This window comes from Cavenderia fasciculata (assembly GCF_000203815.1).
Source record: "Cavenderia fasciculata unplaced genomic scaffold Scf_EUAJFUG02HR96I-5, whole genome shotgun sequence".
NCBI classification, from domain to species: Eukaryota; Evosea; class Eumycetozoa; order Acytosteliales; family Cavenderiaceae; genus Cavenderia; species Cavenderia fasciculata.
In genome coordinates this window covers 226,883-250,493 of record NW_004457624.1, presented here as the reverse complement: position 1 = coordinate 250,493, position 23,611 = coordinate 226,883, and the positions used below count along the sequence as shown (strand labels likewise).

At 35.9% G+C, this 23,611-nt stretch overlaps 10 protein-coding genes across 10 annotated transcripts; 6 read left to right on the top strand and 4 right to left on the bottom strand.

Moving 5' to 3' along the window:
* Nucleotides 1-200: 200 nt before the first annotated feature.
* DFA_11114 (uncharacterized protein) lies at nucleotides 201-2,417 on the top strand (the record flags this gene model as incomplete). Its single annotated transcript, XM_004350007.1, has 3 exons — nucleotides 201-1,669; nucleotides 1,940-2,214; nucleotides 2,245-2,417. 3 exons carry the CDS (start codon nucleotides 201-203, stop codon nucleotides 2,415-2,417), a joined length of 1,917 nt encoding a protein of 638 aa, XP_004350057.1.
* Nucleotides 2,418-2,623: 206 nt separating this feature from the next.
* On the top strand, nucleotides 2,624-2,893 carry DFA_11113 (uncharacterized protein; the record flags this gene model as incomplete). The annotated part of the gene is made up of 2 exons (XM_004350006.1): nucleotides 2,624-2,754; nucleotides 2,815-2,893. 2 exons carry the CDS (start codon nucleotides 2,624-2,626, stop codon nucleotides 2,891-2,893), a joined length of 210 nt encoding a protein of 69 aa, XP_004350056.1.
* A 147-nt stretch (nucleotides 2,894-3,040) lies between these two features.
* On the bottom strand, nucleotides 3,041-4,107 carry DFA_11112 (uncharacterized protein; the record flags this gene model as incomplete). Its single annotated transcript, XM_004350005.1, has 3 exons — nucleotides 3,041-3,280; nucleotides 3,367-3,606; nucleotides 3,676-4,107. The coding sequence occupies 3 exons, from the start codon at nucleotides 4,105-4,107 to the stop codon at nucleotides 3,041-3,043; spliced, it is 912 nt and encodes a 303-aa protein (XP_004350055.1).
* A 661-nt stretch (nucleotides 4,108-4,768) lies between these two features.
* DFA_11111 (uncharacterized protein) lies at nucleotides 4,769-8,043 on the top strand (the record flags this gene model as incomplete). Its single annotated transcript, XM_004350004.1, has 2 exons — nucleotides 4,769-4,820; nucleotides 4,898-8,043. 2 exons carry the CDS (start codon nucleotides 4,769-4,771, stop codon nucleotides 8,041-8,043), a joined length of 3,198 nt encoding a protein of 1,065 aa, XP_004350054.1.
* A 57-nt stretch (nucleotides 8,044-8,100) lies between these two features.
* Nucleotides 8,101-10,951, bottom strand: DFA_11110 (uncharacterized protein; the record flags this gene model as incomplete). Its single annotated transcript, XM_004350003.1, is given in 6 exon segments — nucleotides 8,101-8,641; nucleotides 9,147-9,518; nucleotides 9,538-9,586; nucleotides 9,670-10,170; nucleotides 10,338-10,544; nucleotides 10,630-10,951. The coding sequence occupies 6 exon segments, from the start codon at nucleotides 10,949-10,951 to the stop codon at nucleotides 8,101-8,103; spliced, it is 1,992 nt and encodes a 663-aa protein (XP_004350053.1).
* A 163-nt stretch (nucleotides 10,952-11,114) lies between these two features.
* On the top strand, nucleotides 11,115-13,685 carry ints9 (integrator complex subunit 9; the record flags this gene model as incomplete). Its single annotated transcript, XM_004350002.1, has 7 exons — nucleotides 11,115-11,123; nucleotides 11,211-11,638; nucleotides 11,725-11,941; nucleotides 12,023-12,403; nucleotides 12,687-12,885; nucleotides 12,975-13,378; nucleotides 13,455-13,685. The coding sequence occupies 7 exons, from the start codon at nucleotides 11,115-11,117 to the stop codon at nucleotides 13,683-13,685; spliced, it is 1,869 nt and encodes a 622-aa protein (XP_004350052.1).
* Nucleotides 13,686-13,831: 146 nt separating this feature from the next.
* Nucleotides 13,832-15,441, bottom strand: DFA_11108 (uncharacterized protein; the record flags this gene model as incomplete). Its single annotated transcript, XM_004350001.1, has 3 exons — nucleotides 13,832-15,066; nucleotides 15,156-15,270; nucleotides 15,409-15,441. The coding sequence occupies 3 exons, from the start codon at nucleotides 15,439-15,441 to the stop codon at nucleotides 13,832-13,834; spliced, it is 1,383 nt and encodes a 460-aa protein (XP_004350051.1).
* A 256-nt stretch (nucleotides 15,442-15,697) lies between these two features.
* On the top strand, nucleotides 15,698-19,414 carry DFA_11107 (uncharacterized protein; the record flags this gene model as incomplete). The annotated part of the gene is made up of 6 exons (XM_004350000.1): nucleotides 15,698-15,701; nucleotides 15,944-16,342; nucleotides 16,416-16,591; nucleotides 16,661-17,108; nucleotides 17,187-18,935; nucleotides 19,026-19,414. The coding sequence occupies 6 exons, from the start codon at nucleotides 15,698-15,700 to the stop codon at nucleotides 19,412-19,414; spliced, it is 3,165 nt and encodes a 1,054-aa protein (XP_004350050.1).
* Nucleotides 19,415-19,770: 356 nt separating this feature from the next.
* On the bottom strand, nucleotides 19,771-22,023 carry DFA_11106 (short-chain dehydrogenase/reductase family protein; the record flags this gene model as incomplete). The annotated part of the gene is made up of 5 exons (XM_004349999.1): nucleotides 19,771-20,440; nucleotides 20,519-20,795; nucleotides 20,965-20,997; nucleotides 21,075-21,271; nucleotides 21,533-22,023. 5 exons carry the CDS (start codon nucleotides 22,021-22,023, stop codon nucleotides 19,771-19,773), a joined length of 1,668 nt encoding a protein of 555 aa, XP_004350049.1.
* Nucleotides 22,024-22,183: 160 nt separating this feature from the next.
* DFA_11105 (uncharacterized protein) lies at nucleotides 22,184-23,570 on the top strand (the record flags this gene model as incomplete). The annotated part of the gene is made up of 3 exons (XM_004349998.1): nucleotides 22,184-22,628; nucleotides 23,006-23,230; nucleotides 23,356-23,570. 3 exons carry the CDS (start codon nucleotides 22,184-22,186, stop codon nucleotides 23,568-23,570), a joined length of 885 nt encoding a protein of 294 aa, XP_004350048.1.
* Nucleotides 23,571-23,611: the final 41 nt, after the last annotated feature.

The following is a 23,611-nucleotide window of genomic DNA, read 5'->3' as shown; positions in this document are numbered from 1 at the left end:
TGTTTAATCGTCGTATACAATACACACAATAGGATTATCACAAAACCTTTTTAAATAAAATAATAATCAAATGAAAGATTAATATAAATATAAATAAATAACAAACAACAAAAAAAGAAAGAAATAAAGAAAAAAAAGAAGTAGAGGCCCTACTTTTATCTTTTATTTTTTTATTATTTTAGTTTACTTTGCACTCACTCATGGTTCAACAAATAATAGAAGAATCAACATTTTGGAATGTATTTAGGAATAAATACTTGTTTCATTCAATCTTTCAATTATATAGAGATGAAAGAAACGACTATTGTACAGAGTTGACGTCGTGGGAGGATACAAGTGTAGAGGAGATTATTGAAAGAGGTGATTTGGCAATACTCATCAAAAGAATGAAAAGAGGTGATCGTAACCTTTACTTTTCTTCAGAGTCTATACGACTGTTTCTTCGTCGTGTCGAGGACTTGGAGACGTTTACCTACTTTTTCAAAGAGACTGGTTTTGAACTACCAACCACCATCAATGATGTCTATCACTGTCCGTCGGTACAAATTCTAGATTATGTAGTTGAAGAGAATAAACGTATCTTTGACGAGAGATACAAAAAGGACAACAAAGAAAAGAAAGAGAGGAGGTTCTGTCCATTTGGAGTTGATGGTAGTGGTTGGGACAGTAGTCTAGAATTTCAACCATTTTCAAAAAGTGTAGATGTACTGGATAGGGTATTACAATTGTATAAAGAGTATTGCCCACCTCATCTACCACCAGTAATGAAATTATCAATCAATAATGTATTATTAAAATTCACTCAAAGTAATCGTAATCTTAATCGACGTCGTGACCGACGACTCATCAGAGGTCTACCTACATATGATCGAGATCATCAAGAACAAGTATTGGTTTGGATTGCAAAGAATTTCCCAAGACTTGTGGACCAGTACAAAAAGACAAATCATACTTGTCAAATCAAGAATATATGTATATATCGGACCGGTAACACTACACTAATGAAGCAGTACACCAATACCGACTCGATCACACTGCCGTACTATCTGATAGAAACAACTCAACATCTTTCGGTTGCGTCGCGTCTAGAGATCGAGATCCGATTCAAAGATGCAGAACCCATGTTTTTAAAATGTAAATCGACTTTACTTGGTATGTTTGCATGGTTGCAAGATGATAGGGAGAGACTTGATAGAATGTCACTTGACCTATTACAACTGCAACGTGGTGTGATTACCTCGCTGGAAAGACTGGATGAAATATGCAATGATATATTACAAACGGGTGTCAAAGGCGGATCGGTTAGTGAAGAGGCTGCTATTCGCTATTTGGCTAGTGTGGCCATTCAACATATATGTGATAGTAATAGAGCACCAACTCGATATTGTTCAAATCATTTCTCACCTAGGTATATTGGTATTCTTCGAGTTGGTACACTCAAGCAAGTTAAAATAGCAGTCTCCAACGGCTTCCTATCAGCTGCACCATTATTGGACAGTCGAAGCATATTCCTGTCAATCATAACTAGAAAGGGTGATCCTCAAACAACCGTCGATATATACAACCTACTCGTACGAGAAACTAGGTATATTGATATCACCCATATATCACCATTCAAAACAAACTACAAGAAAAGGTATACTCGTATCGAATCGGAACAAGTATTCTTGTTTGTAATGGAAATGACAATGTCGGTGGATTGGATGCAGTTTATGGATGAAGACATGTCACTACTGTCTTGCAGCGTGATAGAGTATCTCGTAGCGAGAAATCTCATCACTCACATTTCAAGCAAGATTGTGTGTGCTCTGTCGAGAGCCAACAAACTCGATGCTCTAAGACTACTCTTTTCCAAATTCCCCAAACAGAAAAAGATATTCATCAGACTTGCCAACCCACACTCTACACGATTCATCATTGAAATATGTAATCGATTTAGTCTCGTCATGATTGGTGGCAAAGGATCTGACATAGTTGGACTCAAAGGTTCATCAAAACTCTTTCATCTATTGTCACATACCATGAAATCGTTAGACTATAACGTATTCCAAGAGGCTCTGGTAAAAGGACATATGCCACTTTTACGAAGTGTAGCCGCCGAGGTTTTATATCGAAATCTTAAAGGAAAACTAAAGAATATGCTTACTGATTGTTTCATAGAGATGATAACTACTTTTAAATGCGAATATAGTGTACAGGAATTATTCACCCATGGTAAACTAGACATCATCCATTCTCTTTTAGAAAAGGGTCTATTCACTTTGGAACAGTTGGTCAATACAAGCAATCACCAAACACAACTCATTCTTCAAGAACCTTATCGACCATCTATTCATCTCCCGATCATCAAAAGACTTGATCAACTTGGTGTTAAAACAATACAAAGTGATCAAACAACATTATTTAACTTTAATTAGGAAACCCAAAAAAAACTGGTCAACCCAAATCCAAACCTTTTTTTTTTTTTGGATCATCTTTGGGATGGTTTTTAAAAAAAAATAATTATTAAAACAAATATTAATATTAAAACTTAATAAAAAAAAGAGGGTTAGAGTTATCCATCACTACTACAATTATTATTATTATTATTATTACAAAAAGAAAGAAAAAAATATTTAAAAAGATGTTGAAAAAAGAAAATTCATCATTTATGATGTCACTATTGTTCTTGTTGATTATTGTAATAGCCTATGCTATATTAGATATTTATATCGACAAGGGTGAGAAAACTAGTCATTTGGCTGAAAAGAAAGAGTAATTATAATCTATCTATTCCAAAATTAATTAAATAATTAATTCATTTTTTTTTTTTAGATTACAACATTGGGCATGGGTCATTTTAACAAATCTTGTTGATGTAGCAATTCAACCAAACAATCCAATATCAACATAATTATGTTGATCAATATATAAAATAACCTGTACATATACTCTTTGTTCTATCTACTCTTTGTTCTTTTTTTTTTTATGAATAAATTAAAATGATGTTCCAAAACTATTTTTATTCATCTGTGTGTATGTGTATGTGTCGCCTCTATTATTAATTATAATCTTGATCATCCTCTTCTTCTCTATTATTTGTAAATAAAAATCTAAGTGCTCTGGTGATGAGAGATTTTGGTTCTTCAATCTTTTTTCTGTCCTTGTCAATCAATGTAATCTTTCTCATGGTTCCATAGTTTACACGTAGGAATGTAATCTCTGGATTAAAGAGTGATAATCTATTGGCCTTGCAAAATACATGTCCTACTCCTTTATGTCCTTGTAATTTAAATTTAATCTAGAAACAAACAAACAAACAAACAAACAAGGGTTAGTTAAAACTACTCTCTACTTAATGATTAGATTGCAGACAATGATACAAACAATAACAATTTTTGGAGGAGGATTGGATGGATCACCACCTTGTCTTTGATTCTTTCGTTTTGCAATCTCTGTCATTGACATATCCTTTTCAAAGAAACGATGGAATGCCTTTGCTTTCATATCGCTACCAAATATATCTACAATCTCTTGTGATGAGTGTAATTGATCGATTGCCTCACTATACAACCATTGTTCAAATATCATATCATCGAAAATATAAATGGCTGCTCCAATAATTGCCTATAATATATATATGTACAAAGTTAGTATCATTAATGTTATATAAAAATCAAGAACGATAATACATACACAAAATACAATTACAAAGTAAAGTGAATGAATAGCTGAACCGGCTCTTGATGATATAGTTCTTTTTGATGACGACGATGAATATCGATATATTTGAATAGTACCATTATTACCATTTATAAATGAAGTCGATGATGATAATGATTGTAATGTAATATTTGATTTGAAAAGATGTTTATGTTGTTGTTGTTGTTGTTGTTGATTATATTTTGTATTGATATTGATATCTTTAATGATAGAATTTATATTATTATTATTATTATTATTATATTTGTTGATGTTGTAGTTGTTATCATTTGAAAGTGTTACAAAGATTGGTCTAAAAGAGTCTCTTGATGCTACACATCTCAACGATGGTGATGATGATTGAGAAGTAATGGTAATGCTCTGCTTTGCAGCATTTAAAATATTCCTAGTGATAATACTATTCATTGTTGGCTTGAAACAAAAGACTATCTATGAATCGACCGACCAAAGAAGTCTCCTTTCATTATGAAGAATTTTGAACTCTATATTTTTTTCATTGTCTTCATTTGTTAAAACTAGATAGATAGACAATGATCATTCAACTAGAAGTAATAGAATAGAATCTCATTGATTCATCAACTGTACCTGGTGTACCATCGCATGTGTCAAATTCATGTGCTCATCATAGGTTTTGGTTGAGAGAGAGAGCACCCCTCAAAAATCAATCAATGTAACTCATCATGATGATCGATCAATGTGTTCACCCATTCCTCTTCCATCTCCACTTCCCTCCCCACCTGCATATGATGATGTAGTGCGATTACATTTTACAGCAGAGTGGATGTGCTATCAAAAAGAAAGTAGAGCAGAGCAGAGTAGAATAGTACAACTTTAATCACTATGATTTATACAACAACAACACCCAAATTAATTTCATTCAGAAAATCCTTCATCAACATAATCATCATATTATGATTGCAAGCTGGAACACATCTATTCATAATAATGTGATTTGGTTCTAGTATATCTTGATCAAAATATATATATTTATTTATGTTTATTCAACACCTACCTCAAAAGGACAAGGATTGAATGACTTTTGGAAAGAATAGAATAGTACTATAGAATGAAAACAATCATTTTAATCATTTTAGTTTTATTTATTTCAACTAGCCATGGTATGTACATTAATGAAAGAAAAGTCATTTCTTTTTGAACAATAATACTTATACTTTTTTTTTAATATGTGTTTTAGGATTTTGGGATATATCAAGCTTTTGGTCATCCAACAACAATAATAATAATAATAATAAGAATATTAAACCACAAAATGAAGATATAGATTTTATTTCAAGGCAATTAAATGAAAGAAGAACTATTATGTGTCAATTAAGAAAGGATTCATATGATTGTCAACTTGGAGATGGTTGTTTGTGGATACCGTTAAAGTCGTGTTGTAGTCGAGACAAGAAGACTGATCAATACTTGGCGACTGGAATTTGTATAGATAGTCGACATATTAATCAATCGTATACACACCAACCAACAAGTCTATGTGTCTCTGACTTGGTACAAGGCAGAAATATTATGTACCATCTTGTCACTACTCATCCAGTCGATCTACAACCATACGGTCTGACACAAGAGATGCCGAGCCAAAAGAGTTGCTGTGATTTAAACTGTGAAGCTCAGGGAAAGGTGTGTGGGCTCGGACAAAAGTCTCAGTGCATTGACCAACGCAATCCATGTTGTCGACTGTCGGCAGTCTGCGTTGAAGATCCAAAATACACTACGACGGCATCGACCATTGCAAGTACAACATGTTCGGTTACTGGAAGCACGGTAGCCTCTACTATTGCCAGTACCATCGCATCGACTACTGCAACGATCATTTCAGTCTGGACAGACTTTGTAACGGTCGGAAAGATATCGTCGGAATTCGAGTGGGTCTATATGACCGGCAACAACTATCTCGTTAGTTCAGGTAAACCCTTGGAAGATGGAGAGTTTCTCATTGATCTGTCCACTTCTTCGGCACCTGCTTTTAATACTCTGTCCTATTCTGGAGATGCAACTATTTTTTCGACTGATTCCTCTCTTGGTGCTACCACCTTTCAAGATCAAACAACAACTGGTCTCCCAACAACATCAACAACTGGTGGTAACCCAACCACCACATCTTTAACGTCGACAACCACCACCACTGGAATAAATAATCCTACCGCTAATCCAACTACTACTACTACTACGACTGCTACAACAACCAGTCCAACAACAACTACCGCCATATCCGGTCCAACAACAACAACAACCACAACGGCGGCTCCTACAACTACAACCACAACTACAACAGCAGCACCTACTACGACAGCAGCCCCTACCACTACAACTACAACAACAACAACGGCAGCTCCTACCACTACAACAACAACGGCATCCCCGACCACTACTACTACAACAGCAAACCCAACCACTACAACAACGGCGGCCCCTACTACCACAACCACAACAACAGCAGCCCCTACTACAACTACAACAACTACCACTATAACGGCGGCTCCTACAACTACAACCACAACTACAACAGCAGCACCTACTACGACAGCAGCCCCTACCACTACAACTACAACAACAACAACGGCAGCTCCTACCACTACAACAACAACGGCATCCCCGATCACTACTACTACAACAGCAGCCCCTACTACTACAACTACCACCATAACAACCACTACAGCAGCCCCTACTACAACTACCACAACAACAGCAGCCCCTACTACAACGACCACCACAACAACAGCAGCTCCTACTACAACTACTACCTCTTCGGCCGCTACAACGGATGGTACAACACCCCCACCTCCACTCACAACAGCTACAACCGCTGTACATATGGATACTGGTGTCACTACTGGATTAACCACTACGACCACTTCAACAACAACAACAGGAGCTAAAACTACAACTGCTAGTACTACAAATGCGGTATTGACAGGAACCACTGGAACAACAGGTACAACAACAGGAACAACAACAACTACTACAACTACAACAACGACGACAACAGCACTTGTAACAACAACAACAGGATCAATAACCAATTCATCCAATTTCTGTGGACAACAAGGAACTAAAGCACTATGTGAAGGAAATTCTCCAATGTGTTTGTGGATGAATTTCCCATGTTGTTGTGGTCATCATATCGATGTTTGTGTCAACAATCCAAAATATCAAACCGATCCAGTCTGTCGTTCAAGTATTCATTGTGAAATCGATCCACGTACCAATCAAATTTGTGAATTTTGGACCTATTGTACACCTGGTTGGGTAGTCTTTAATCCACCTAAAAAGTCATGTAACGATCTACAATGTACAGCCAGAGGACTCATTTGTGAATGGAGACAGACAGTTCCTTGTCTTGGAACGACTTGTTGTTCTCAACATCCAGTCTGCGTCAAAAACTATGGTGGAGAGATTATTACAGACTTTGCCAACGATATGAGCATTTATGCAATTAAAAATGATACAACTACTGGTATAGCACCCACTAGAATAACTAGTGGTGATTCGACAGGAATCAATCCAGTACCCCCACCAGATTCGGAACCAACAGATTCAGAACCACCAGATTCAGAATCAGTGATCATTGAAACAGGTCCTTGCGAAGAGGTATTTACATCGCATCAGTGTGAAGCTAGACGACCAGTATGCGAATGGCGTACCTATCAAGGGTGTTGTGGAATAGAGTCGAGATCTGTATGTGTTACCAACCCAGACCCATGGAGTGACTGTGACAATACAACTAGTTGTATGGTGTATAGTGGCACGGGACACATCTACGAGATAGATTCAGGAAACTGTCGTCCGCAAACCGGTTGGGAACCGTACGTTCCATTTGCTGGAAACTGCAGTACTCTGGGATGCGAGCAAATGGGTATGCGATGTGTTGTACTATCGACCACCGAATGCTCGGGCACTTCATGTTGCCAACCATCACCAGTTTGTCTGCCATACGACGATACCCAGTCGATATGCGAGATGTCTCTTGGTAATGACGCCCGTCCTCGTCCACACCCACCACCACCTCCCACACCCAAGAAACTAAAGATGTGTAACGAGGTGCTATGTCCTACACACACTCACTGCCATAATGTTGGTGGGTTTGCAACCTGTATTCCAAACAGACCTATCCATCACAAGGACCCTTGTTCATTGGTGTATTGTCCCTCGGACACTTATTGTCATGTCACCAAAGATGGGTATCCCGCCTGTATTGGTATCGACCATCCTCCACCAGACCACAACCATCTATCCTCTCTATGCGACCCTCAATGTCCAAACAATATGAATTGTGTCATTGTTAATGGTCGACCTCAATGTATCACCAGATTTTTAAATTAACACAACAACAACAAAATAAATCAAACTATACTCGTATATGAACAATTAATTAATTTATTAAATAAACGAATAACTGTGGTCCAAAGGCCAACGACCTGCTTCCAATGCTTCTTTATCTTTATAAACTACTATTAAACAATTTCTATTTGGTATTTGTTTGAATTGGTCAATTAAATCTTGGTCTATATCTGATACCAATCCAATATCCAATTGTTTAAGTGATCTATTGATAGATAGCGATTTACAAATTGATATTACGCTTTGTTTTTGGTATTCTTGATAATCATAGTAAAATTCAATTTTAAGTGATTCCAAACAAGTATTATTGGCAATGGATTGATAGAATCTTTGATCTAAATATTCCTCACCTCTTTCAAACTCCAAGTGTTTTAAACTGGTTTGATTGTTTAATAATAGATTGGCAAAACAATCCTTTATCAATTGATTTTGTTCATAAATTTGATTCTCTTGGTAACCATCTCTAATGGTTAGTGATGTTAGTGTGTTGTTGTTTTGAAGGCGTTGTGACATTTCTTCGAGTAATGGAGAAATTACTAAATCGTTGGCAACACGATAATTCTGGTAATCTTTATCATAACTATCATAATTAAATAGGTCGAATTCATTGTGCCATTGAAATCGTATCTTTAATGATTTAATTGTCTTTGATTGCAACAATACATTGATATCTCTAATCTTGACAATCCCTTTTGATATTTACCGTTTCCAAATGATCAATCATATTGAGCATCTTGGAAAAGTTGGGAATAATTGATTGATATTCATAAGTGTATCCAATGACTACATTCTTTGGTTTTAACAACTCCAATTTGTTGAATAGTACTTCACCTATACCAACATGTATACCTTCCATTTCTTGATCACAACCAAAGCGAGAGACTATTTTGGTAAACTCCACTCCACTGTCAATCAACCTTTTACCAAAATCAACTCCAATTGTGTTACTAGTCGTATCGACTATAGCATGATCAAAAGTTGGAGGTACTATGTCCTTTCATATGATGATGCGAAAAAAAAAATTAAAAAAAATAAAATGATACTCTGGATGTTTAGCTCAGCTGGAAGAGCGATTGGCTACGAACCAATAGGTCGCAGGTAGAATCTCGTCTTGGAGTTTTTCAAACTGAGCGACTTCTTGAGGCGAGTAGTCGTCACCAAGGTCGGTAAAGGACTCGCGTGTTTCGAGTTCACCACGAATAATGTTGTTGTATTCTAATTGTTCCAAATATTGGGCCTTGTCGGTCTTTTTCTCAAAGTATTGGTCCAAAAGTTCATCGTCTTCCTCAAAGTCTTGGTCTCGGTGTTCTTCGTGGTCCTCGTCGTCTTCATGGTCCTCGTCCTCGTCTTGGTCTTCCTCGTCCTTGTCTTGATCCTCATCTTCGTCAAAGTATTCGTCTTCGTCATCTTCGTCTTCATCCATGTCGTCGTCCTCGTCGAGAACGATTTCTTCCTCACTTTAAATTAAAATTTAACACAAAATATAATTTAAATCTTTGGGAATCTGACACATGGACATGGCAGACTAAAATAATAATAATAATAATAATATCTAATATTGTTTGTTGTTGCACATGTCATGTAATCGATTTATTTATCCAGACATACTATTACTAGTATTCATTATGGATTCAATATGGTCAACTTCTTTGGGAGCATCGATAGTTAGATTAATGGGATCGGTGTCAGTGATGACGACATCGTCTTCGACACGTATATTGATTCCACGCCATTGTTCTGACACTTCATGGTCGTATTCATTTATGTATATTCCAGGCTCGATGGTAATGATCATACCTGGTTTGAGTATCTCTCCATAGGGAATAGACATGGTGTCGTGTGTGTCCATACCCAAGTAATGTCCGATCGAGTGTGGATAGTATTTGTGGTATTTGCCACTTCTGACATTATCCTCAATCTCTTGTTTGCTTACTGGTGTACTGGATAAAGTACCAGGTTGTCTATCGAGAATACCAAGACGCAACAAATGACCAATGATCAACTCGACAGAGTATCTGTGGATAGTGTTGATTGTCTCGCCAGCACGACACATCTCGATACATTTTTTGTTAACGTCCAACACTGCCTCGTACAGTTGTTTTTGGGCGTCTGTGAATTTTCCATTGACTGGGAACGTTCGAGTAATGTGAACCCCCAAAATTCGCAACCTGCATCCATGAGCAGCAAGTCACCACTTTTTAGCAACATGTTGTTGGAGATGTAATGGAGTGTGTTTGCATTGTTGCCGCCTGCGACAACCGGTGGATACGACATGCGTTGTGCACCACGATTCTTTACACTAAATTCAAAGAATGCACTGGCTTGATAGTCGTTCATGCCAGGCTTGACAAACTTCATCATGTCTTGAAACGACTGACCTGCAATCGATCCACTCTCCATCATCATTTTAATTTCCGATTGTGATTTTACTAATCTTGACATTTGCAAGTATGGTTCAACATCATATAATGTTTTGTTATTATCTATAGATAGTATTAATTATATTTTGTTAATAAACCATTCATTCATTCATTATTAATATTTTTTTTTACAATTTGATATACATACAATCAATTTTTAAACTATCCCAACGTACGCTATTAATAAATATACCTCTACTTGAGGATTTACGAATGATATCATTCAATATGTGAAGTTGGTCCAATGTATAGGCATTGTTGACACCAAATTTAGAGACTGCATTACTTGGTCCGCATCGTGGACCTTCCCATAGTTCCTTTTCAGGTATCTTTTCTCTCACAAACATGGTCTCGGTGTGAAGGTTGTCTGATATCTTTTCCATCACCAATATGCCCTCGGGGTCATTGAATCCGGTATAGTAGAAAAAGTTGGTGTTTTGACGTAATGAGAATGGTATGTCGTACGACATCATTGGCTCGGGTGGTGTAAAGAGTATCACTATCGAGCCATCGGCAAATGCTGAAATGAATCTCTTTCTACGATCCTTAAACTCTTGTAATTGTACTCCTTTGATCACCTCTCCCTTTGCCAAGAGATGTGGATAGATAGATAGATAGATACATACACTTACAATGAAATTGGTATTTATTAAATGATCGTGTGATCATTCATGATGATGAAACAGTATATCTAATATCTTATTATTTGGGTGTGCTATGACATTGTAGCATTGTTTAGGTCTATCACCTTCAGCGTCATGTTACTTGTTGGAATACAAGAATCATAGAATTCTATTTGATTGTGGAGTAGAGTGGACATCTTTATTATACTTTTTACCAAATACATCAGTATTGAGCTCATCTACTCCTTCATCATCATCACAACAAATTAACAATAATGGTACATCTACCTCGAATGAAATTAAGAATAGTGCATGTTTCAAAAGTATTGGTAATCATATATTTATCGATAGTAATGTAAAGTATCATACACCAATGATATTTGATAACGTTCAGCAATTGATTAGTGATATGTCGACCATTGACATTATCGTCATATCAAATTACAACAATCTTATCAGTCTACCCTACATCACCGAACATACATCATTCAATGGTAAAATATATGCTACAGAACCAACTATTCAAATTGGAAGGTATGTTTGTAAATGAAATCAACCAGAACCATTATATAGTAGATAATAGTGACTCTAAACCTTTTTTTACTTGTTATTGTTTTTAGACTACTATTACTTGAATTGGTACAATATGATATGAATTCAAACCAAAAGAGTAATATTAATCAGTATTGGCAAAGTACTGAATTGTTAAAATTGATTGGAGCTGAACAAGCAAATAGTGCCTTCAAACATGCAAAGGGTTGGAAGACTCTTTATTCTCGATTCGATACTGAAAAGTGTTTTGAAAAGATTCAAGCTGTTAGATATAATGAATTTATTGTAGGTATAAAGAGTATAACATAACATACATAATAGATAGTATTATTCCTTTTCTTATTCTTATTCTTTTTTTTGTTTTAGAATTTATATTCATTTACAATTAGAGCAACAAGTTCAGGATATTGTTTGGGATCCTGTAATTGGGTGATTGAAAGTATGAATGAAAAGATTGTTTATTTATCAGATTCATCAGTCTATGAAAGATACCCAGAACCAATAGACTTGCAATCGATTCAATCACCAGATGTATTTATTTATGCCTCCAAGATTAACCATCCACTTCAACAACCACCTTCTACAATTGGTCAGCAGCAGCAGCAACAATCATTTAACCCATACATGGAAAATATCAATGAGCTATTCCATTGTATTGGTAATACTATATCAAATGGAGGTAGTGTTTTAATACCGGTGTATTCGTGTGGTACTGTATTGGATCTATTTGAATTACTGTACGACTATGTAAACAAACTTGGGTTAGGGTATACCCACATATACTATGTTTCGTCGATTGGCAAGGCCGTCCTATCCTATGCCGACATCTATGCAGAGTGGCTCAGTAATTACAAAAAGGAACGGTCTTTGATGCCCGAATCACCCTTTCTTCACAGAGATGATCCGAAACAACCATCTCACACCCCTCCAACATCTCAACAATGTATCGTCGCTCAAAGAGCCTTGTATTATATTTGCCGGACATCCATCCTGTCGAATGGGTGATGTCGTCCATCTCATACAACATCAGTTCAAAGACAAACCAAAAAATGCAATCATCCTCGTCGAGTCTGATTACTATCAAGCTCAAAAATTACTCGAACCATTTGGAGAGATGAAATGTAAAACTCAATACATTCCAATCGATCCAAGAATTCATACTCATGATTTAAATACTCTTGTTTCAAAAATATCTCCTTCAACCATTATTTTACCATTTCAATATCAAAGTAAGAAAGAAACAACAAAGAGAGAGAGAGATAGATAGATTTATATTTCTAAAAATGTATTAATTTAATATTTATTTTTTTTAAAAAAGATAAAGTGAATCAAAGTATTGGAAAGACAATGTTTATTAATCCAACAGATGTATTGAATATTAAAATATTAAAGAATGGTGCAGGAAAGGATACCACATGTCAATACGAGAGTGCATACTTGGATCAACATCTTGCACAACAAATTCAAACAAAGTCTATCGATTCAAATAATGGAACCGGTTCAAGTATAACGGTTGCTCATCTCCATGCATCTCTATCACTTAAAGACCATCAATTCAATCTATCATTACTAAAGAATACTAGTAATGATCATAACTCGCCAGGTGGTTCACAAAAATTGGCATTCTCTTCTTCATCGCCACCCCAACAATCATCCAATACAATATGTAATTATCTTTGGGGAAGTTTATCTTTAAAATCAATTTTGGAAGAATTATCAAAAGTATGTATAATCATCTAAATGTGATATATCAGATAACCTCTACTAACAATTAATCTTATTTATTTATTTATGATAGAGAGGATTTAATAATATTGATACGATTATAAATGATAATGTGGGCAGTGGAAATGATGTGTTTAGTCGATTAGATAATGTACAAAACGCAACAATTAATATTTACAAGGAAAAGGAAATGGCTACAATCAAATTAAACAATCAAGGTGCAACCATTGAAACTAGCTGTGAGAGAACTAGAAAACTACTCATGGAAGTTATATCAACTGATTGTTTACAATTCTTTAAATAAATAATAATAATAATAATAATAATAGCAAGAATAGTAGTAATAATAATAATAATCATATTATAATAACAGGTAATCAAACTAGAAAAAGACCAAACGATTAATTGGAAACTTTTTGAAATAACATATTAATTTATTAATTTATTTTTTTAAATAGAGTAGATAGTGTTTAGAACCTTTCCAGTTGATGATATTTGTAACAAACAAGCATGACCAGGTGGAATAACCAAAGTGTCGGCTCTTTGTCTTCCATTGCCACCAAACATGTTATTAGCACACCAACAAGCTTGATCAACAGTGCCTTCAGGTTGATAGATACAGAATGCATTGGGATATGTAGGAGTTGGCCATCTTTTTGTATTCCAATTTCCATAGGTGATACCAGTGCATCCCGTATTCGTCTTCCACAAAACTTGTTGGGTGTTTGTATTTTTTAGAACCAAATCGGTTGAGGTTAGTTGAAGGTTGACCACAGAGTTTGAAATCAAAGCTCCTTGTAAAAATCCATTGGTAGAATTTGAATAATAGTTTGTGTATTGACCTGGAACCCTTGTGAATCCCATGAATACCCTCCATTGGTCGTCAAAAGAAAGAATTGAAAAGTCATGGCCAGGATCGGCATCATTAGGCAACATAGACAAGTATGTTCCTTGGAATACAGGTCCATACGATTGACCATCAGAGTAAGCGCACAATTGATCGGAAATTGGGTCACTGCATTGGGCCCAAATGTAATCGCCGTCCCATGGAAGCATTACCGGGTGTGTCCAAATAGCGGTGCGGCCATTAGGACCTAATTCTCCATAGTTTGAATACAATTGGATACTGCCGCTTGATTGGAACTTTAAAGTTTGATAACCATTTGTAATTGAAGTTCCTGGGTAGATTGTTTGATTGAGGGACAACCACGATCCAGGAATGAGACTAGTTCCAAAGTTTCTTTGAGTCACGGGTGCAATATTGGCGTAACGAGCCCAAACCATATCTGTTTCTGTAGTCATGACCAATGCATAGGCTGGAAGTGGCATGTAGGTCGATGAAATACCTAAATAGATACCACCACTACCTTTGGTATAATAACACCAGATCGCATTGATATTGTTGCTTTTGTCGTAGGCACATAAGTTTCCATCATTTTGGAATATAAATTCGAATGGTCCACCCTGATTAGGCACATAAAAATATGCAACCTCTCCTTTGGTTGTCCATCTCTGAATGGCACCTGGTTGGCCATATACTGCAACTGTGGTCATGTAAAGATGACCATCCGAGCCTAATGTGAGGTACAAGCCTCCAGATGAGATAGATTGTCCTTGTTGCAATGTGCTCTTTGTCGGATCGGTGTTTGTGAGATAACTTCCAGGTGTCAAGTCAAGCTTTGCATCTTTTTATAAAAAAAAAAAAAAAAAAAATTGGTCAATGTAAAATTAATTTAATTATTTACTGGCTGTTATTAAATATTTAAAAACTTACTTCCTCCTAGAACAACCGATAAAATAATGGTGAAAAAAAAGATTATAAGTTTCATCATGTTATCAAATTTGTTGTATAATACAACTTCTTGATAAATATGAATCCAACGAGATAGCTAGTAAAAAAAAAAAAAACTTATAGTTTATGGCCACAAAAAAAAAAAATTTCAAAAATAATGAGCTCATTCGTCCCTATCTTTCAAGGTTCCAAGACCTGTAAAAATGAAGATAAGTTGAACAAGCCTTTCAAACACAACTATTGGGGGTGCATAATCGGTAGCCCACATATAAATATATGTGTTTTTGTCGGCTACATTTTACCAAAACTATTAATAAACCATCATTTTTTGACTTTCTGTTAAAGAGTGTTGTCAGAGCATGCTCAAGGCCTGACTACCTATGTTGATTAATTACCTATTACTCTTCTCTCTCTAACCGAAATCTTAGGTTAGTATCTTGTATGTCATCATCATGATTACATACCTTCTGATTGCCACATAGACAATAAGTAATTGTTTTTGTTTTTGTAGGTAATAATAATAAATGAGTAAATAAAAACCCGAAAGAGTTGAGTTGAGTATGATGAGTCATTCAAGTAACTTTAAAATGTTAAAACAACAACAAATAATGTTAAAATTTTTATTAATATTTGTTTTTTTGACATTTTTTTATACGCCAACTTCATCACAAAACCTTTCGAGTATGAAAAAAAATAAAATAGTTAAAATAGAATAACAAACAAACAAACTAAACTAACAAATAATATAATAATCTTTATCTTTATTATAGATACAATAGACTATGAGCCTATTAGATTTAAATTTGATTTCTCTTCTATTCAAGGCAACAATGATCAGGGATATAGATGTATGCAAGTAGGTGATGTCGTGACTATTCTAAACGCCGATAACTATCCCAAACCATACACATGTCTACCATCTGATATTCCCAGTCAACAAATGAAGAACAATGCTCAACTTCCAGCTTTTTTGACTTCAATCCAACAATACTTTCAAAGAGTAATCTCCATCCCTCATGCATCGGCCAACCTTCTAGCTCTTAACCCTCAAATGCCAAGTTGCTACAACTATCCTATTCCTTCTTCTTATATCAGCTCTGGCGCAGGTGTCCCCATTCCCAACGCAGATGTGGTTGTTTTCGTTACAATGAGACCAAAATTAGATGATAGTAATTATCTCGAACCATTTACATCATCCTTCAAACTTTGAAATCTAACTTTTATTCATTTATTTATTTTAAGCCGTATTTGCATCTGCAGCACCTTGCAACTATTTTTCAAATGGCAATACCAAACAAAGACCACTAGCTATATTTGTTCAACTCACTCCTTTAAAATGGAATGATTTTGTATTCACTGGAACCTTCCCACCTTCTGTTACACCTAATACTTTAGCTAGACGAGCATATTATGCATTAGTATGTTTTAAAACCAACCAAAACAACTAAATTATGTTATAAACTATCCTCTGATTAACTCTTATTTAGATTCACGAGATAATTCATGGGCTTGGATTCTTTACAAGTTATTTGGCCCCGAAAGTGAAACAAATAACCGAATTGGTTCCTTGGTCTCAAGGTAATGGGGTTACATTTGAAGATAGACCAATGGGAATTGTCGATGAATTTTGCCTACTCCAAGCTATCAAACATTTTAAATGTGATTCGGTGAAGCTTATAGAGTTCTCTGACCCCGCACATTTGAGCGCCCGAGCCTATGGAAACGAAATCATGACCCCGCTGTCTCATGTTTCTCCAGTTCTTTCTGTCATCACTCTTACTATTTTGGATTCGTTAGGCTTCTACTATATTCATTACGATGCAGCCGAACCATTACTATGGGGAAAGGACAAAGGATGTGATTTTGTTTATTCCTGTGGTGCCAAAGAACGAAAGACTGGTTGGAAGGATTATTTTTGTGTAGACATGTCAAAATGTAAGAAAAATTAAATTAAATGCGCTCATTATTTATTTATTCAAATATTAATCTTTAATTCTTCAATTAATTTTATAGCATCGTGCTCCCCAGATAGACTTGGAAGAGGTGTATGTAACTTGAAAAATTATGGAAATGCACGCCTACCACTTGAGCGACGACCTTTTCCACCCACAATGAAACTTTTAACAAGGTTTGCTGGGTTAGAGTTTTTTAGCTATTGTCCCTTTAATGAAGCCAAAGACGATTTTTGCTTTGATACTACTGATGGCAAAACAAAGTTGGCTGGAGAGGTTTTTGGAGAAACAAGCAAATGTTATAAAATGAAAACTGGCGGTGTCGTCCAAAGTGCCTGTTATCAAGAACAATGTGACACAGCTCGAGGTGTTTTACAAGTCAAAACGGCAAAAATGACATCTTTCCAGGATTGTCCTCCAAATACAGCCATCTTTGTAATGGATGGTTCAACTACAATCGAAATCACCTGTCCACCAAACTACTGTCCCGCTCCTAAATTCGGATGTACCAATCTCCCAGTACAATCCCCATCCATTCAAGTTACCACCACCACCACCACTCAACCAATTTGTCCATCCGAAACCACTGTAGAAATTATCGATTTCCCAGTGCCAACCAATCCTCTCACTTTTAGAAGATTTGGTATGCTCCCTGCAGAGACCGTAGGTTCAGGATCGCCACTTCAAAACTTTGAAATTGGTACCTATTTCCAATGGAATAGCTGCCAGTACATTGCCAAGGCTGGAAATGAAAGTGCATTTTATAGTAGCCCATGCAACCTCTATCCAAGCGACACTCTTCGTCTTCAAAGTTCATCGATCTGTTTGACAAATGACCCATGGTGCGAGTTCTTTTTTGGAGGCCCCACATATCTCACACTCCCCTCTGAAGAGCCTGCAATCATTGTACAAGATTCAACTGGACGTATGCTTTGGGGTCGATTCGCACCCTCTGCAACTCAATTCGATGATGTCCGTTCCCTCAAATTGTATCGAGGCAACTTTTTACAAAGAGGAGAGTCACTCGCCGTTGGATTAAATCGCTATTTGACCAATGGTGAACAATATCTCATTCTCGCATCTACTGGAGAGTTGAAATTATGTTCAGGTGGACCCTGTGTCGATTTTGATCACCCCGTACTTTGGACTTCTGCAGGCGAGGGCACACGTAACACTGCAGTGCAAGGCCCATACACTCTCAATTTCCAAATAGACCATAACATCTGTGTCAAAGGTGCAAATGGCCAAGCTTTCTGGTGCATGATGGTCAATCAACTCAATGGAGAGTACTTTGGAGTTGCACAAAAGGGCTATTTCCCAGCGTCGACCTATGCCATTGTTATTTCTACCTATATGCAAACGGTATGGGCAAGATATGACAACCTTCCCAACATCCCAGTTTGGAACTTCAGAAATGAAGGACCCATCTATGGAAACTGGATCGATCTTCAAGGTGCTGACCCAATTGTCCCAGGTAAATCAATCTCAAACGGTTTCCAAACACTGCTATTTGGAACAGATGGTCATCTAGAACTCTTTACAACATTTGGATTTGTTAGAACCTCGGTATGGAAGGATACTATCACTATCCCATCTACAAGTACTGGATCATTCTCTTGGAAACTTTGTCCACAGTCAGGAACATTGACCTGTCTATACAGAGGCAGTACATCTCTTGGAGAAGTCTTTGAAGGAAGATTTTTGGTTCTTCTCACCGGCACTGCAATGGCTCGTCCCAAAACCGAATTTTTAATGGTTGTATTTAAAGCAGATTGGGTCAATATTGTCGGTGGTTATATGAGCATTCCAAGTAAGTGTCCCCCTCCCCCTTTTAAAAAAAAGTTAATTAAAAAATATAATATATTAATATAATATATACTATTTCATTTTCTCTGTTTAGACTCTAATTATAACAACTATGTCGGACCAGCACCCAAACCAAGTAACCCTTCTTCTGAAGGCATCAAAACCAATATTATCTCAAACTCTCTAATGACTGCAAGTTTGGTCTCTGGTGATCTCAAATTCACCCAAAACAAAGATAGTGTTGTGCTTTGGCAACTACCAACTGGAACTCCTTTAACTGGAGTCAATGCCGCCTTTTCCTCCAACAATATAATCCAAAATACATTTTGTGTCTGGGATGTAAATAGCTATGCAAATTGGTGTGCTGATGCCAGCTCAGAGGCTCAAAACGTACCACTTTACCTTGTAGTCTTGCCAAGTTATGGTTCAGTCGTCCTCGCAACCTCCTCTGGTAAAATTATCAGATCAATCTATGCTCCATAGTCAACCAACCAACAAAACAAAAAAAATATAATTAATTAATCTACTTTTTAAAAAATAATAAAATAATAATATAAACATATTTAACATGTTTAATGTTAACATTAACAAGGTCAAAGGGACCCTTTGCTTTTGATGACGATTTTATTATTACTGGTTTGTTTTATTTCTGTGTTTTTTTTAAAAGTCAACATCAAAAAAACAAAGATGATGGTATGGCAGAATGACCAAAAGAGTTTTTTTTTTTTAACATTATATAGTATGCCTGTGAAGTGAACCATGGTGAAGGATGTGATAAATGATTATCTATCATCTATCTATACATCCATCAATCAATCGATCAATCCATCTAGGTTTGTTTATAACTTTGATTTGATCTTTGGTTCAGTTGGTGGTGATGGTTCTGATGAATGATTATTATGATGACTACTACTACCACCACCAGCCTTTTTTAATAGAATCTTTTCAATGAGTGATGGAAAGAATGGTTTCAATAGCGAAGCCATATAATTGCTAAATGGAAAGACAACCTTTTTCTTTCTTGATTCGATCGAGTGTATCATTACCGCACAGCAGTCTTGTAGAGACATTCTCTTTGATTCGTTGAATTGTATTGCCTTTCTCTCCTCTGCAGTGCCAAGGCCATGGTTTCTCATTGGTGTCTCGACCGATGTTGGATTCAACATGGTGATATCGACCTGAGGCACCTCCATACGCAGCGACTCAAAGAATCCATTGACTGCAAACTTGGAGGCGCAATACCCTGCCCTCAGAGGCAGTCCCAACTCTCCAGAGATGGACGAGACGACTGCGATCTGTGCCTTTTTCTTTTCACGGTTGTATTGGTCGACGAGATGAGGCAATGCATAAAAGGTAGTATACATGTATCCAAAATAGTTAATATCCATCATTTGTCGATAGACATTCAAATCCTTTGTATCTTTGAATTGGTTATGATAAGATACACCTGCACATAACAACAATATATCAATTCTTGAAAATTCTTTAATTACATTCTCTATTAATTTTCTTGATAATACAATATAGTTAGTTAACTAAACTCATTTTAGTATACATTATATATATGTATGTATATCATATACATACTGACAATCCTTTTCATTTGAAGCATCGTATTTAACAACTAGACATTTAGTTGTAGTCGATAGTTTAGAACAATCGGTAGCCAACTCTGTCAACTTTGATATGGTTCTACTAGCTAGTACAAGATTGACATTACCTTGCTTGGCGTATATCTTTGCCAATGATTCACCGATACCTGAACTCGCACCTGTAATTACAATCGTCAAAGCGAGGGGGAGAGACAAGGGCATTACCCGGTCAAGTCTGCAAGGACGAGGCCAGTATCCTAGAGTCTCTCCTCCTATTCCAAGCAACGAAGCAGACCACCAAAAGATACTGCCACCAAATTGGAACCACAACTGTCCAACAGAGAAAGAGAGACAATGGTCAGTCTGTGGATACTACCCGCTGCGAGATCCGCCAAGCAACTATTAGTCACGCCATCTCATCCTTTCACTACTTTTGCTTACCACAGGAAGTATACTGACCCAATACTCGAAAGACTATACAAAGGAAAAGGGGGCGACCAAAGTTCTGAACAATAGATTACTCGTGTTGCCCAGAGGTGATCAGTCCCTACCTCCCATTGGAAGACTGATCCCCACAATTGCATAAAGTCTCTTTTCGAATGTGATCACGTGAACAACAATTGTTGTGATATGGTGATAAATAAAATATAGTTTAAAAAGTTTAGTTAATAATACAAAAGAAACCTTTTTGCTAGTCTCGAGATGTGAACGAAAAGAGTAGAGCGCCCCCCTCGCCCGCAATGGAACACTCGAAAAGAAAAAAGAATTTTCGTTTTTAGAGTTTCACAAATACCAACATATATATTCTTTTCTTCTTCTTCTTCTTCAAAGAATAATAGGTCCTCCATTGCTGGTTTATAACAACCAAAGAGAGTCTATTTTGGTAATCTCCACTCCACTGTCGAACAACTTTTGACCAAGGTCACCACCGGCAGGTACTTGATTGCCATTTGTTTTCAAAGATATCTTTGCTTGAACTTTTACATGATGATCATCGTTCCATTCTAACCGATTGATTGATTCCACCAAACCAATGATTCTCTTTTCATGTACTTTTACAGCATTGAATTGGTCATTAATAGATAGTTTCAATACGACTCTTTCCAAAGATGTCATTTTACTGATCATTGATAGAATGGTTTGATTGCTATATATAAAGTCGATAAATGATAGATTCCCAGCATAATGGTCGATGATTAATGTGTGTACATGAGCCAATGAGATTGGTGAATATTGTGACAAGCGTGTTTGTTGGTACCGGTCACTTCCTCGTGGTACCTTACAAGGTGCTACATTGCCTATCAATATACCCTTACTGTATTGAGCAGCCGATATTGATAGAATACGAAACCATCTCTTACAAACCAATGCTAGATGATTGATACACTGCTTGTTGTAACCGTACTTGTCTACAAAGTGATAGATGTTATTACGCCAATCCTTGTTTGTATTATATCTTGATAAGATATAGTGTTGTACGACTGCTGGTATTTCTTGCATTCAATATTACTTTATAAATAAAACAACAAACAAATGATAGATCAGAAAGAAGAAGATGTTTTTCTTCAACTTCCTCCGAGGAAGGCGCCAGTGTTCTAGGTGCGAAAGCATAATTTACAGAACTCTTTTAAATTTATTTTATTTAATTGAATGTATTAAGATGCAAGAACTATCAGTAGTTATACAACACTATATCTTATCAAAATACAATACATGGATGGAATGTATCAATCAGTCAAAGTCAATCTATCACGTTGTAGACAAGAATACTTACAACAGCGAGCCTATAAATCAACATTTACCACTCTCATTGGCTCATGTAAAGACATGCATTATCGATTTTCATATAAGAAAAGGTGAATTAAAGTATATCAATCAAGATATACTATCGATGATAGATAAAATGACATCATTGGAAAGAGTTGTATTTAGATTGTCAATTTCAAATTATAAAACAAAAGACTTTGAAAATAGATTAATTGATTTGGTAGAATCAATAGAGTGGCAATATATTAATCATAATCATCGTCTTGATCAGATCAAGATACAAGCAAAGATAGAGTTGGAAATATATAATTTACCGGACCTAGGTGTTTTTGATATTGGTAAACTCTCTGACAACAATCATGTAGATTACCAAATTAAACTTAATACATCGTCATCGTTTTGGAATTGTTTTAGAAAATAATAGTGATGGTGGTGATAGTGTCTTTGAGACACTATTCAATGACTATGTCAAGTCTAAGACCAAAGAAAGTGGCTATTCAATATTCTTCATATAATAGCATTTTCTATCAATTAAACGTTCCCTATACTACTTGTAAATTGTTCAACTCGCGAGTCGATCAATTGAAAATAGTCATTTCAAGATTACTTGTCAAGATTAGGGATATCAATTTCTTGTTGCAATCAAAGACAATTGAATCATTGGGAATTAGATTTCAATGACACAATGAATTCGATCTTTATCCACAACTACAAGAAATTTGGTACGCTCCTAAACCAGATTTTAAATCATTTGAACCTTCTCTTATCGATACCAACGACCCTGCTACAGTTCCTTTGATTCAAGAATTGACACACCATTTTCAAAACAACAAAACACTAACTTCACTAACCATTTGTGATAGTTACGAGTCTGATGAAATTCCAATACAAATGGTCAGAAACCAATTGGCAAAAAGATCAAGTCAAATGGTAATGGATTGTTTTTCAAATCTATTATTGTCCAACAAAAAATACTTCTTTGGAATCACTCCAACTAAGATTTTATTTGGAGGGTTGTCTATATGAAGATATAGATCAATATATAGATCAATATATAAAACAAAGTGTATCGTCAATTTGTAAATCACTCAACCAACAAAACACTCAGATGGTTGGATATTGGCTTATCATCAAGTCAACAAGATTTCATTGACCAATTCAAACAAATACCAAATAGAAATTGTTTAATTGTAGTTTATGATAAAGATGGATTAAAAAATTCACATGGTTATATAGATAGAGATTTACATTCCTACAAAGACCCATTCATTGTTATTTAAAATAAAATAAATATCAAAATTGAAAAGTACTTTTTTAAAAT